Source organism: Oncorhynchus nerka, linkage group LG4 (genome assembly GCF_034236695.1).
Source record: "Oncorhynchus nerka isolate Pitt River linkage group LG4, Oner_Uvic_2.0, whole genome shotgun sequence".
NCBI classification, from domain to species: Eukaryota; Metazoa; Chordata; class Actinopteri; order Salmoniformes; family Salmonidae; genus Oncorhynchus; species Oncorhynchus nerka.
Genome location: NC_088399.1, coordinates 5398317 through 5411633, shown reverse-complemented (window position 1 = coordinate 5411633; position 13317 = coordinate 5398317). Strand labels below are relative to the sequence as shown.

General features: G+C 44.9%; 1 protein-coding gene across 2 annotated transcripts in view; it reads left to right on the top strand.

The window, feature by feature from the left end:
• The first annotated feature begins 656 nt into the window (after positions 1-656).
• fktn (fukutin) overlaps positions 657-13317 on the top strand; it is a 38613-nt gene continuing 25952 nt past the window's right edge. The window contains exons 1-6 of one of the 2 annotated variants that reach the window (XM_065017167.1): positions 657-904; positions 3407-4644; positions 4825-4881; positions 6789-6989; positions 8282-8559; positions 8910-9042. In XM_065017167.1, coding sequence (XP_064873239.1) covers positions 4543-4644; positions 4825-4881; positions 6789-6989; positions 8282-8559; positions 8910-9042 — 771 coding nt within the window. In that variant the 5' untranslated portion in view covers positions 657-904; positions 3407-4542. Of the gene's footprint in view, positions 4645-4824; positions 4882-6788; positions 6990-8281; positions 8560-8909; positions 9043-13317 lie in introns of both variants that reach the window. The other variant, XM_065017166.1, reaches the window with a different exon arrangement.

Genomic DNA, 13317 nt, shown 5'->3' with positions numbered 1-13317 from the left:
ACATAATTTAACCATATGAATCAGTCCGAGACAGGCGCGAATATGATTGGTGTCTTATACACCATGAAAACCTTTTATTTTATTGTTTTACTTGTTGCCAATTGTGCAACTCTTGTTCCTGAATGTATTTAGTTACTTAGTTGTTCCTCAAACTTTAACTCCAGATATGCAATTTCCTGCGAAATGCCTCGTTTCTCACTCCCTCATCTGATTGGTCGAGTTGGCGGCTTCTGACTTTGTGGCTGTGATAACTAGTGACGACCAGAAGACGGTCATGACTGGAAGGAAACCAGCATTTATCTAATTAACATCAAACGCTAACCTTTACCTAAATATCCTAACCTGCTGGGTAAATTCTCCTAATTTGCTACGAAAAATCTGATTCTGAAGTTAAGTAGACAAAAGCTGTTTCCGTCTAGCCAAGACTCCACCAGACAGCTCCTGCCGAGAGCTTCAAAGCGACTGCTTGACTGATTGACAAATAACATTGCATCATAAATACCTACTCAACATTATTTGTAGATCAGTCAGTCACAGTTTACCCATGATACATTGCGGTTTTAACGCTCTGGCCAATAAAATGCTTGCACCAGCTGACATGGATTTCAGAGTTTAGCTCAATTATTGTGTGGCTGTTTATTGTAATGTGGGACATATGAGTCAGTCACCTTGCTGTTTTCCTTCACACTGTCATAGAATGTCATAAAACAGACATAAGAGGTTAGTTATAAATATATTTGGTCATACTCTCTCAGAATACAGCGTGTACTCCAGCCCAGCAGGAGGCGATGTGACTAGATGTTTCCTGATGCTGAACAACATCACTTTCTCGGAAGAAGTCAGTAGTTTGTTTAGGTTTTATTTTTTCGGACGTTGAAGCTACACAGAGACTAAACTGGCTTTGGTAAGTTAACGTGTAATTCAGTAATGTTACATCTTGGACCGTCATTATCCAGTTAGCTGGCTTTTTCAACCTCGGTTTATCAGGATATAACCTTGTTTGCTGGGCCCACCGCACCGGTAGCATCGTACCGTTATTGATGTCCGACTACTGTAATATCTTCCCTCCGTTACACTAAATGTAGCTACTTCAAAGTGACATGTGTGTCAACATGAAAAGCAGTGCTATATTTTTTTCTGAAGAGTAATGTTAGATATTTATTTTATTTCACCTTTATTTAACCAGGTAAGCTAGTTGAGAACAAGTACTCATTTGCAACTGATAAAGCATAGCAGTTCGACACGAACAACACAGAGTTACACATGGAATAAACAAACATACAGTAGAAAAAAAGTATATATACAGTGAGTACAAATAAGTGAGGTAAGGCAATAAATAGGCCATAGTGGCGAAGTAATTACAATATGGCAATTAAACACTGGAATGGTAGATGTGCAAGAAAAGATACTGTGGTGCAAAAGGAGCAAAATAAATAAATACAGTATGGGAATGAGGTAGATAGATGGGCTGTATATGTAACAAACTATATATAGACTTTAACTCCGTCCCCTCGCCCCGACCTTGGCGCGAACCAGGGACGCTCTGCACACGTCAACAGTCACCCTCGAAGCATCGTTGCCCATCGCTCCACAAAACCCGCGGACCTTGCAGAGCAAAGCGAACAACTACTTCAAGGTCTCGGAGCGAGTGACGTCACCGATTGAAACGCCACTAGCGCGCACTACCGCTAACTAGCTAGCCATTTCACATCGGCTACATATACAGATGGGCTATGAACAGGTGCAGTGAGCTGCTGCTTTGACAGTTGGTTCTTAAAGCTAGTGAGGGAGATGGAAATCTCGAGCTTCAGTGATTTTTGCAGTTCGTTCCAGTCAGTGGCAGCAGAGAACTGGAAGGAAAGGCGACCAGAAGAGGAATTGGCTTTGGGGGTGACCAGTGAGATATACCTGCTGGAGCGTGTGCTACGAGTGGATGCTGCTATGGTGACCAGCGAGCTGAGATAGGGCGGGGCTTTACCTTGCAGAGTCTTGTAGATAACCTGTAGCCAGTGGGTTTGGCGACGAGTATGAAGCAAGGGCCAGCCAACGAGAGCATGCAGGTCGCAGTGGTGGGTAGTATATGGGGCTTTGGTGACAAAACGGATTGCACTGTGATAGACTACATCCAGTTTGCTGAGTAGAGTGTTGGAGGCTATTTTATAGATGACATCGCCAATGTCAAGGATCGGTAGGATGGTCAGTTTTACGAGGGTATATTTGGCAGCATGAGTGAAGGAAGCTTTATTGCAAGTGTTAGTTTTATTTGCGTTTAAGAGCAGTTGGAGGCCACGGAAGGAGAGTTGTTTGGCATTGAAGCTCGTCTGGAGGTTAGTTAACACAGTGTCCAAAGAAGGGCCAGAAGTATACAGAATGGTGTCGTCAGCATAGAGGTGGATCAGAGAATCACCAGCAGCAAGAGCGACTTCATGGATGTATACAGAAAAGAGAGTCGGCCCGAAAATTGAACCCTGTGGCACACCCATAGAGACTGTCAGAGGTCCGGACAACAGGCCCTCCGATTTGACACACTGAGCTCTATCAGAGAAGTAATTGGTGAACCAGGCGAGGAAATCATTTGAGAAACCAAGGCTGTTGAGTCTGCCGATGAGGATGTGGTGATTGACAAAGTCGAAAGCCTTGGCCAGGTCGATGAATACGGCTGCACAGTAATGTCTCTTATCGATGGCGGTTATGATATCGTTAAGGACCTTGAACGTGGCTGAGGTGCACCCATGACCAGCTCTGAAACCAGATTGCATAGCGGAGAAGGTACGATGTGATTCAAAATGGTCAGTAATCTGTTTGTTAACTTGGCTTTCAAAGTCCTTAGAGATGCAGGGTAGGATAGATATAGGTCTGTAGCGGTTTGGGTCAAGAGTGTCTCTCCCTTTGAAGAGGGGGATGACCGCGGCAGCTTTCCAATCTTTGGGAATCTCAGACGATACGAAAGAGATGTTGAACAGGCTAGTAATAGGGGTTGTAACAATTTCGGCAGATAATTTTAGAAAGAGAGGGTCCAGGTTGTCTAGCCCGGCTGATTTGTATGGATCCAGATTATGCAGCTCTTTCAGAACATCTGCTATTTGGATTTGGGTGAGGGAGAAATGGTGGGGGCTTTGGTGGGTGCAAGGCTGTTGACCAGGGTAGGGTTGGCCAGGTGGAAAGCATGGCCAGCCGTAGAGAAATGCTTATTGAAATTCTCAATTATTGTGGATTTATCGGTGGTGACAGTGTTTCCTAGCCTCAGTGCAGTGGGCAGCTGGGAGGAGGTGCTCTTATTCTCCATGGACTTTAGTGTCCCAGAACTTTTTGGAGTTTGTGCTGCAGGATGCAAATTTCTGTTTTAAAAAGCTAGCCTTTGCTTTCCTAACTGCCTGTGTATATTGGTTCCCAACTTCTCTCTCAGTATCCCTGCCATCTGAGGAACATGGTTAGAGGGCCACCTCAACACTACTACCGTTCTACCACAGTAGAGGGCCACCTCAACACTACTACCGTTCTACCACAGTAGAGGGCCACCTCAACACTACTACTGCTCTACCACAGTAGAGGGCCACCTCAACACTACTACCGTTCTACCACAGTAGAGGGCCACCTCAATACTACTACCATTCTACCACAGTAGAGGGCCACCTCAACACTACTACCGTTCTACCACAGTAGAGGGCCACCTCAACACTACTACTGCTCTACCACAGTAGAGGGCCACCTCAACACTACTACCGTTCTACCACAGTAGAGGGCCACCTCAACACTACTACCGTTCTACCACAGTAGAGGGCCACCTCAACACTACTACCGTTCTACCACAGTAGAGGTCCACCTCAACACTACTACCGCTCTACCACAGTAGAGGGCCACCTCAACACTACTACCGTTCTACCACAGTAGAGGGCCACCTCAACACTACTACCGTTCTACCACAGTAGAGGGCCACCTCAACACTACTACCGCTCTACCACAGTAGAGGGCCACCTCAACACTACTACCGCTCTACCACAGTAGAGGGCCACCTCAACACTACTACCGCTCTACCACAGTAGAGGGCCACCTCAACACTACTACCGTTCTACCACAGTAGAGGGCCACCTCAACACTACTACCGTTCTACCATAGTAGAGGGCCACCTCAACACTACTACCGTTCTACCATAGTAGAGGGCCACCTCAACACTACTACTGCTCTACCACAGTAGAGGGCCACCTCAACACTACTACCATTCTACCACAGTAGAGGGCCACCTCAACACTACTACCATTCTACCACAGTAGAGGGCCACCTCAACACTACTACTGCTCTACCACAGTAGAGGGCCACCTCAACACTACTACTGCTCTACCACAGTAGAGGGCCACCTCAACACTACTACCATTCTACCACAGTAGAGGGCCACCTCAACACTACTACCGTTCTACCACAGTAGAGGGCCACCTCAACACTACTACTGCTCTACCACAGTAGAGGGCCACCTCAACACTACTACCACTCTCCCACAGATGACATCTTTGGCTCTGCTGTGCCAGAGCAACTAAGGAAGGACTGATGCTTCGCTTTAACAAAACAGCGGTTCTGGCCCTCCTCATCGCTACCAGCTCTGTTTTCCTCCTATTCCAGCTCTATCACTACAGACAGCATGTCTCTCAGGTGAGTTGAACTTGACAACCAATTAATTTGCTGTAAAATCTATGCATGGATATTGACCCACTGGCTGGCCAATTCTTTGTTTTCCATACATACTGGAAGGTGTGTGTGTGTGTGTGTGTGTGTGGGTGGGTGGGTGTGTGTGTGTGTGTCACAATGTTTTAACTTTTGATTTCGTTCTAGAATGGACCGCATATGTTTGGAAGGACAGTTCATCTGTCAGGGAAGGATACTCAGTGGGTAAGCTCTCTCTAGGCTAGACCTTCTAGTCCATGACCGTTTTCCCCACAGATAAGCAACACAGTTGAAGTCGGAAGTTTACATACACTTTAGCCAAATACATTTAAACCCAGTTTTTCCACAATTCCTGACATTTAATCCTAGTAAAACATTCCCTGTTTTAGGTCAGTTAGGATCACCATTTTATTTTAAGAATGTGAAATGTCAAAATAATAGTTGAGAGAATGATTTATTTCAGCTTTTATTTCTTTCATCACGTTCCCAGTGGGTCAGAAGTTTACATACACTCAAGGGTCAAATGTTTTGGGTAGCCTTCCACTAGCTTCCCACAATAAGTTGGGTGAATTTTGGTCCATTCCTCCTGACAGAGCTGCTGTAACTGAGTCAGGTTTGTAGGCCTCCTTGTTCGCACACGCTTTTACAGTTCTGCCCACACATTTTCTATAGGATTGAGGTCAGGGCTTTGTGATGGCCACTCCAATACCTTGACTTTGTTGTCCTTAAGCCATTTTGCCACAACTTTGGAAGTATGCTTGGGGTCATTGTCCATTTGGAAGACCCATTTGCGACCAAGCTTTAACTTCCTGACTGATGTCTTGAGATGTTGCTTCAATATATCCACATAATTTTCCTCCTCATGATGCCATCTATTCTGTGAAGTGCACCAGTTCCTCCTGCAGTAAAGCACCCCCACAACATGATGCTGCCACCCCCGTGCTTCACGGTTGGGATGGTGTTCTTCGGCTTGCAAGCCTCCCCCTTTTTCCTCCAAACATAACGATGGTCATTATGGCCAAACAGTTCTATTTTTGTTTCATCAGATCAGAGGACATTTCTCCAAAAAGTACGACCTTTGTCCCCATGAGCAGTTGTAAAACATAATCTGGCTTTTTTATGGCGGTTTTGGAGCGGTGGCTTCTCCCTTGCTGAGCAGCCTTTCAGGTTGTCGATATAGGACTCGTTTTACTGTGGATATAGATAATTTTGTACCTGTTTCCTCCAGAATCTTCACACGGTCCTTTGCTGTTGTTCTGGGATTGATTTGCACCTTTCGCACCAAAGTACGTTCATCTCTAGGAGACAGAAAGCATCTCCTTCCTGAGCGGTATGATGGCTGTGTGGTCCCATGGTGTTTATACTTGCGTACTATTGTTTGTACAGATGAACGTGGTACCTTCAGGCATTTGGAAATTGCTCCCAAGGATGAACCAAACTTGTGGAAGTCTAAAAATTTTATCCGAGGTCTTGGCTGATTTCTTTTGATTTTCCCATGATGTCAAGCAAAGAGGCACTGAGTTTGAAGGTAGACCTTGAAATACATCCACAGGTACACCTCCAATTGACTCAAATGATGTCATTTAGCCTATCAGAAGCTTCTAAAACCATGACATCATTTTCTGGAATTTTCCGAACTGTTAAAAGGCGCAGTCAACTTAGTGTATGTAAACTTCTGACCCACTGGAATTGTGATAAAGTGAATTATAAGTGAAATAATCTGTCTGTAAACAATTGTTGGAAAAATTACTTGTGTCATGCAAAGTAGATGTCTTAACTGACTTGCCAAATCTATAGTTTGTTAACAAAGAATTTGTGGAGTGGTTGAAAAACGAGTTTTAATGACTCTAACCTAAGTGTATGTAAACTTCCCACTTCAACTGTATTATCAAATCAAATTGTATTGGTCACGTACAAAGGGTTAGCAGATGTTATTGTGAGTGTAGCGTGTAGCGAAATGCTTGTATACAGACTTTCCGCTAAATCTTTGAATATAATTTATGTTGGGTTAAAATGATGAATAGTCTACGTGAGTAAGCTGTTAATTTCCGGTCCTCTGAGACATATGTTGAAATGGGTATGTTGTTGTTGTTGTTGTTGTTGATGAATCGGAACCCTGTCGACTAATACAGCAGGTGGTGAAGAAGTTCATGGGTCTGGTCCATAAGTACAACATGCCAGTGTTCCTGGTGGACACAGCCTCCCTAGGCCTCCTGTCTCAGGACTCTATGCTGCTGAGAGACAGCCTGGTTAAAGAACCCCACTGTACTTTCCTCTGCACTAACAGAGACGTCCTCACCTTCGCTCTGCTCAACAACCTTTGGAAATACGACGTAAGGAATTAAGTGACACTCGGCTATAGATAACAAGAGCTAGATGTAGAGCTGTAGAGCTAAATATAGAGCTGTAGAGCTAGATGTAGAGCTGTAGAGCTAGATGTAGAGCTGTAGAGCTAAATATAGAGCTGTAGAGCTAGATGTAGAGCTGTAGAGCTAGATATAGAGCTGTAGAGCTAGATATAGAGCTGTAGAGCTAGATATAGAGCTGTAGAGCTAAATATAGAGCTGTAGAGCTAGATGTAGAGCTGTAGAGCTAGATATAGAGCTGTAGAGCTAGATGTAGAGCTGTAGAGCTAGATATAGAGCTGTAGAGCTAGATGTAGAGATGTAGAGCTAGATGTAGAGCTGTAGAGCTAGATATAGAGCTGTAGAGCTAGATGTAGAGCTGTAGAGCTAGATATAGAGCTGTAGAGCTAAATATAGAGATGTAGAGCTGTAGAGCTAGATATAGAGCTGTAGAGCTAGATGTAGAGCTGTAGAGCTAGATATAGAGCTGTAGAGCTAAATATAGAGCTGTAGAGCTAGAAGTAGAGCTAGAAATATTGTGCTAGATATAGAGGTGTAGAGCAAGATATAGAGCTAGATGTAGAGGTGTAGAGCAAGATGTAGAGCTGTAGAGCTAGATATAGAGCTGTAGAGCTAGAAATATTGTGCTAGATATAGAGCTAGATGTAGAGGTGTAGAGCAAGATGTAGAGCTGTAGAGCTAGATATAGAGCTGTAGAGCTAGAAGTAGAGCTAGAAATATTGTGCTAGATATAGAGGTGTAGAGCAAGATGTAGAGCTAGATATAGAGCTGTAGAGCTAAATATAGAGCTGTAGAGCTAGATATAGAGCTGTAGAGCTAGATATAGAGCTGTAGAGCTAGATGTAGAGCTAAATATAGAGATGTAGAGCTAGATGTAGAGCTGTAGAGCTATATATAGAGCTGTAGAGCTAGATGTAGAGATATAGAGCTAGATGTAGAGATATAGACCTAGATGTAGAGATATAGAGCTAGATGTAGAGATATAGAGCTAGATATAGAACTGTTTGTCTAATAACGTGCTCATTTGATTCTAAGCAGAGCTTTGTTTTCATTATAGTTGATAACGTCATTGTAGTGATGTGTTTGACTCCTCTGACTTGTCCACTGGTTATTTGAGCAGAAGCCTGGGTTGTATTCATTAGTACACACCGTAGCTAGATGTTTTTCAACGGAAAATGAACTATTGGACAAGTTTCTGTCCTTTTTCTTCCATTTGGTGCCTAATGAACACGACCCTGGTATCTGTCTGTTGTGATCAGGCTGGTTTGGTGGCAGCAGCTGAAGAGAAGGGCTTTGAACTGTTGGAGGTGCGAGGGAAAGACCCTCGATTGGTCAGCATGGACGACCTATCAGGAAACGAGATACCCCTCCACTTCCTGTTCCGTCTCCAAGGTTACGTGGTCCATGTGGTGGTCCTGTACGAGCGCAGCGGGAACTACCTGTGGCACGGCGTCCTGCGACTCAAACCAAACATGGACAGGAAGTTCGCCCCCTTCAGAAGGCTGGACTATGGCCGCAACGCTGGAGCCTATGACAGGTAGGTAGACACCAGGAGTGTGTATTCACATAGTAGCACACCGTAGTAAAACCTTTTGAAACAGTACTTTTTGCAACGGAAACAATAGCATCTTATTGGATAAGTAAAAGTTAGTCCCGTCCCGTTTTGTCTCGTTTTGGTTTCTAGTGAATACATCACATCTTTCCTCTGTACCTGCTTCTTCTGTAAAACCTCCCATTCCTTAGAATAGTCCAGAACCCACATCGGAAACGGTCAAACGTGCTCATGACAAGTCGTACAATGCGTTATGACTGCATCGGACTGCGTTCTACCTGCAGACGCTGAGTATTTGTCAGTAACCACAGAAGGCTGTGTCTCTCTCCCGTCAGGCCAGAGCTGGTACTGACCACGGTGGACGGGCTGGATGTCCGGATCCCCAGGAACATCTCTGGATTCCTGACTGAATATTCCCAGGCTCGTTTTCTGGAGTGTAGATACAGGGATGCACGCTCCTTCTTCCAGGTCTGTGGTTTCATGTCTCACTATTTCGTAGCACTGTTTTACAACATTTTGTTACGTTACAGCCTTATTATAAAATTAAATTGATTAAATTGTTTTCCCCCCCTCATCAATCTATGCACAATACCCCATAATGACATCACAATACCCCATAATGACATCACAATACCCCATAATGACATCACAATACCCCATAATGACATCACAATACCCCATAATGACATCACAATACCCCATAATGACATCACGATACCCCATAATGACATCACAATACCCCATAATGACATCACGATACCCCATAATGACATCACGATACCCCATAATGACATCACGATACCCCATAATGACATCACAATACCCCATAATCAAATCAAATGTATTTATATAGCCCTTCGTACATCAGCTGATATCTCAAAGTGCTGTACAGAAACCCAGCCTAAAACCCCAAACAGCAAGCAATGCAGGTGTAGAAGCACGGTGGCTAGGAAAAACTCCCTAGAAAGGCCAAAACCTAGGAAGAAACCTAGAGAGGGACCAGGCTATGTGGGGTGGCCAGTCCTCTTCTGGCTGTGCCGGGTGGAGATTATAACAGAACATGGCCAAGATGTTCAAATGTTCATAAATGACCAGCATGGTCGAATAATAATAAGGCAGAACAGTTGAAACTGGAGCAGCAGCACAGTCAGGTGGAAGTTGAAACTGGAGCAGCAGCATGGCCAGGTGGACTGGGGACAGCAAGGAGTCATCATGTCAGGTAGTCCTGGGGCATGGTCCTAGGGCTCAGGTCAGTTGAAACTGGAACAGCAGCATGGCCAGGTGGACTGGGGACAGCAAGGAGTCATCATGTCAGGTAGTCCTGGGGCATGGTCCTAGGGCTCAGGTCCTCCGAGAGAGAGAAAGAAAGAGAGAAGGAGAGAATTAGAGAACGCACACTTAGATTCACACAGGACACCGAATAGGACAGGAGAAGTACTCCAGATATAACAAACTGACCCCAGCCCCCGACACATAAACTACTGCAGCATAAATACTGGAGGCTGAGACAGGAGGGGTCAGGAGACACTGTGGCCCCATCCGAGGACACCCCGGACAGGGCCAAACAGGAAGGATATAACCCCACCCACTTTGCCAAAGCACAGCCCCCACACCACTAGAGGGATATCTTCAACCACCAACTTACCATCCTGAGACAAGGCTGAGTATAGCCCACAAAGATCTCCGCCACGGCACAACCCAAGGGGGGCGCCAACCCAGACAGGATGACCACAACAGTGAATCAACCCACTCAAGTGACGCACCCCCTCCAGGGACGGCATGAGAGAGCCCCAGTAAGCCAGTGACTCAGCCCCTGTAATAGGGTTAGAGGCAGAGAATCCCAGTGGAAAGAGGGGAACCGGCCAGGCAGAGACAGCAAGGGCGGTTCGTTGCTCCAGAGCCTTTCCATTCACCTTCCCACTCCTGGGCCAGACTACACTCAATCATATGACCCACTGAAGAGATGAGTCTTCAGTAAAGACTTAAAGGTTGAGACCGAGTCTGCGTCTCTCACATGGGTAGGCAGACCGTTCCATAAAAATGGAGCTCTATAGGAGAAAGCCCTGCCTCCAGCTGTTTGCTTAGAAATTCTAGGGACAATTAGGAGGCCTGCGTCTTGTGACCGTAGCGTACGTGTAGGTATGTACGGCAGGACCAAATCAGAGAGATAGGTAGGAGCAAGCCCATGTAATGCTTTGTAGGTTAGCAGTAAAACCTTGAAATCAGCCCTTGCTTTGACAGGAAGCCAGTGTAGAGAGGCTACCACTGGAGTAATATGATCACATTTTTTGGTTCTAGTCAGGATTCTAGCAGCCGTATTTAGCACTAACTGAAGTTTATTTAGTGCTTTATCCGGGTAGCCGGAAAATAGAGCATTGCAGTAGTCTAACCTAGAAGTGACAAAAGCATGGATTAATTTTTCTGCATCATTTTTGGACAGAAAGTTTCTGATTTTTGCAATGTTACGTAGATGGAAAAAAGCTGTCCTCGAAATGGTCTTGATATGTTCTTCAAAAGAGAGATCAGGGTCCAGAGTAACGCCGAGGTCCTTCACAGTTTTATTTGAGACGACTGTACAACCATTAAGATTAATTGTCAGATTCAACAGAAGATCTCTTTGTTTCTTGGGACCTAGAACAAGCATCTCTGTTTTGTCCGAGTTTAATAGTAGAAAGTTTGCAGCCATCCACTTCCTTATGTCTGAAACACATGCTTCTAGCGAGGGCAATTTTGGGGCTTCACCATGTTTCATTGAAATGTACAGCTGTGTGTCATCCGCATAGCAGTGAAAGTTTACATTATGTTTTCGAATAACATCCCCAAGAGGTAAAATATATAGTGAAAACAATAGTGGTCCTAAAACGGAACCTTGAGGAACACCGAAATTTACAGTTGATTTGTCAGAGGACAAACCATTCACAGAGACAAACTGATATCTTTCCGACAGATAAGATCTAAACCAGGCCAGAACATGTCCGTGTAGACCAATTTGGGTTTCCAATCTCTCCAAAAGAATGTGGTGATCGATGGTATCAAAAGCAGCACTAAGGTCTAGGAGCACGAGGACAGATGCAGAGCCTCGGTCCGATGCCATTAAAATGTCATTTACCACCTTCACAAGTGCCGTCTCAGTGCTATGATGGGGTCTAAAACCAGACTGAAGCATTTCGTATACATTGTTTGTCTTCAGGAAGGCAGTGAGTTGCTGCGCAACAGCCTTCTCTAAAAATTTTGAGAGGAATGGAAGATTCGATATAGGCCGATAGTTTTTTATATTTTCTGAGTCAAGGTTTCGCTTTTTCAAGAGAGGCTTTATTACTGCCACTTTTAGTGAGTTTGGTACACATCCAGTGGATAGAGTGCCGTTTATTATGTTCAACATAGGAGGGCCAAGCACAGGAAGCAGCTCTTTCAGTAGTTTAGTTGGAATAGGGTCCAGTATGCAGCTTGAAGGTTTAGAGGCCATGATTATTTTCATCATTGTGTCAAGAGATATAGTACTAAAACACTTGAGCGTCTCTCTTGATCCTAGATCCTGGCAGAGTTGTGCAGACTCAGGACAACTGAGGTTTGGAGGAATACGCAGGTTTAAAGAGGAGTCCGTAATTTGCTTTCTAATAATCATAATCTTTTCCTCAAAGAAGTTCATGAATTTATCACTGCTAAAGTGAAAGTCATCCTCTCTTGGGGAATGCTGCTTTTTAGTTAGCTTTGCGACAGTATCAAAAAGAAAGGCTCTTCGGTACTGCACGGTACTGTCTTTCCAAGCTAGTCGGAAGACTTCCAGTTTGGTGTGGCGCCATTTCCGTTCCAATTTTCTGGAAGCTTGCTTCAGAGCTCGGGTATTTTCTGTGTACCAGGGAGCTTTTGCGGGATGCACGGGGGATATGGTCACTAGTGTAGCCAGGAGGTGAGGCCTCATTTAACACAGTAAATTCATCAGGCTTAAGCCATGTTTCAGTCAGGCCAATCACATCAAGATTATGATCAGTGATTAGTTCATTGACTATAATTGCCTTTGAAGTAAGGGATCTAACATTAAGTAGCCCTATTTTGAGATGTGAGGTATCATGATCTCTTTCAGTAATGACAGGAATGGAGGTGGTCTTTATCCTAGTGAGATTGCTAAGGCGAACACCGCCATGTTTAGTTTTGCCCAACCTAGGTCGAGGCACAGACACGGTCTCAATGGTGATAGCTGAGCTGACTACACTGACTGTGCTGGTGGCAGACTCCACTATGCTGGCAGGCTGGCTAACAGCCTGCTGCCTGGCCTGCACCCTATTTCATTGTGGAGCTAGAGGAGTTAGAGCCCTGTCTATGTTGGTAGATAAGATGAGAGCACCCCTCCAGCTAGGATGGAGTCCGTCACTCCTCAGCAGGTCAGGCTTGGTCCTGTTTGTGGGTGAGTCCCAGAACGAGGGCCAATTATCTACAAATTCTATCTTTTGGGAGGGGCAGAAAACAGTTTTCAACCAGCGATTGAGTTGTGAGACTGCTGTAGAGCTCATCACTCCCCCTAACTGGGAGGGGGCCAGAGACAATTACTCGATGCCGACACATCTTTCTAGCTGATATGCACGCAGAAGCTATGTTGCGCTTGGTGATCTCTGACTGTTTCATCCTAACATCGTTGGTGCCGACGTGGATAACAATATCCCTATACTCTCTACACTCGCCAGTTTTAGCTTTAGCCAGCACCATCTTCAGATTAGCCTTAACGTCGGTAGCCCTGCCCCCTGG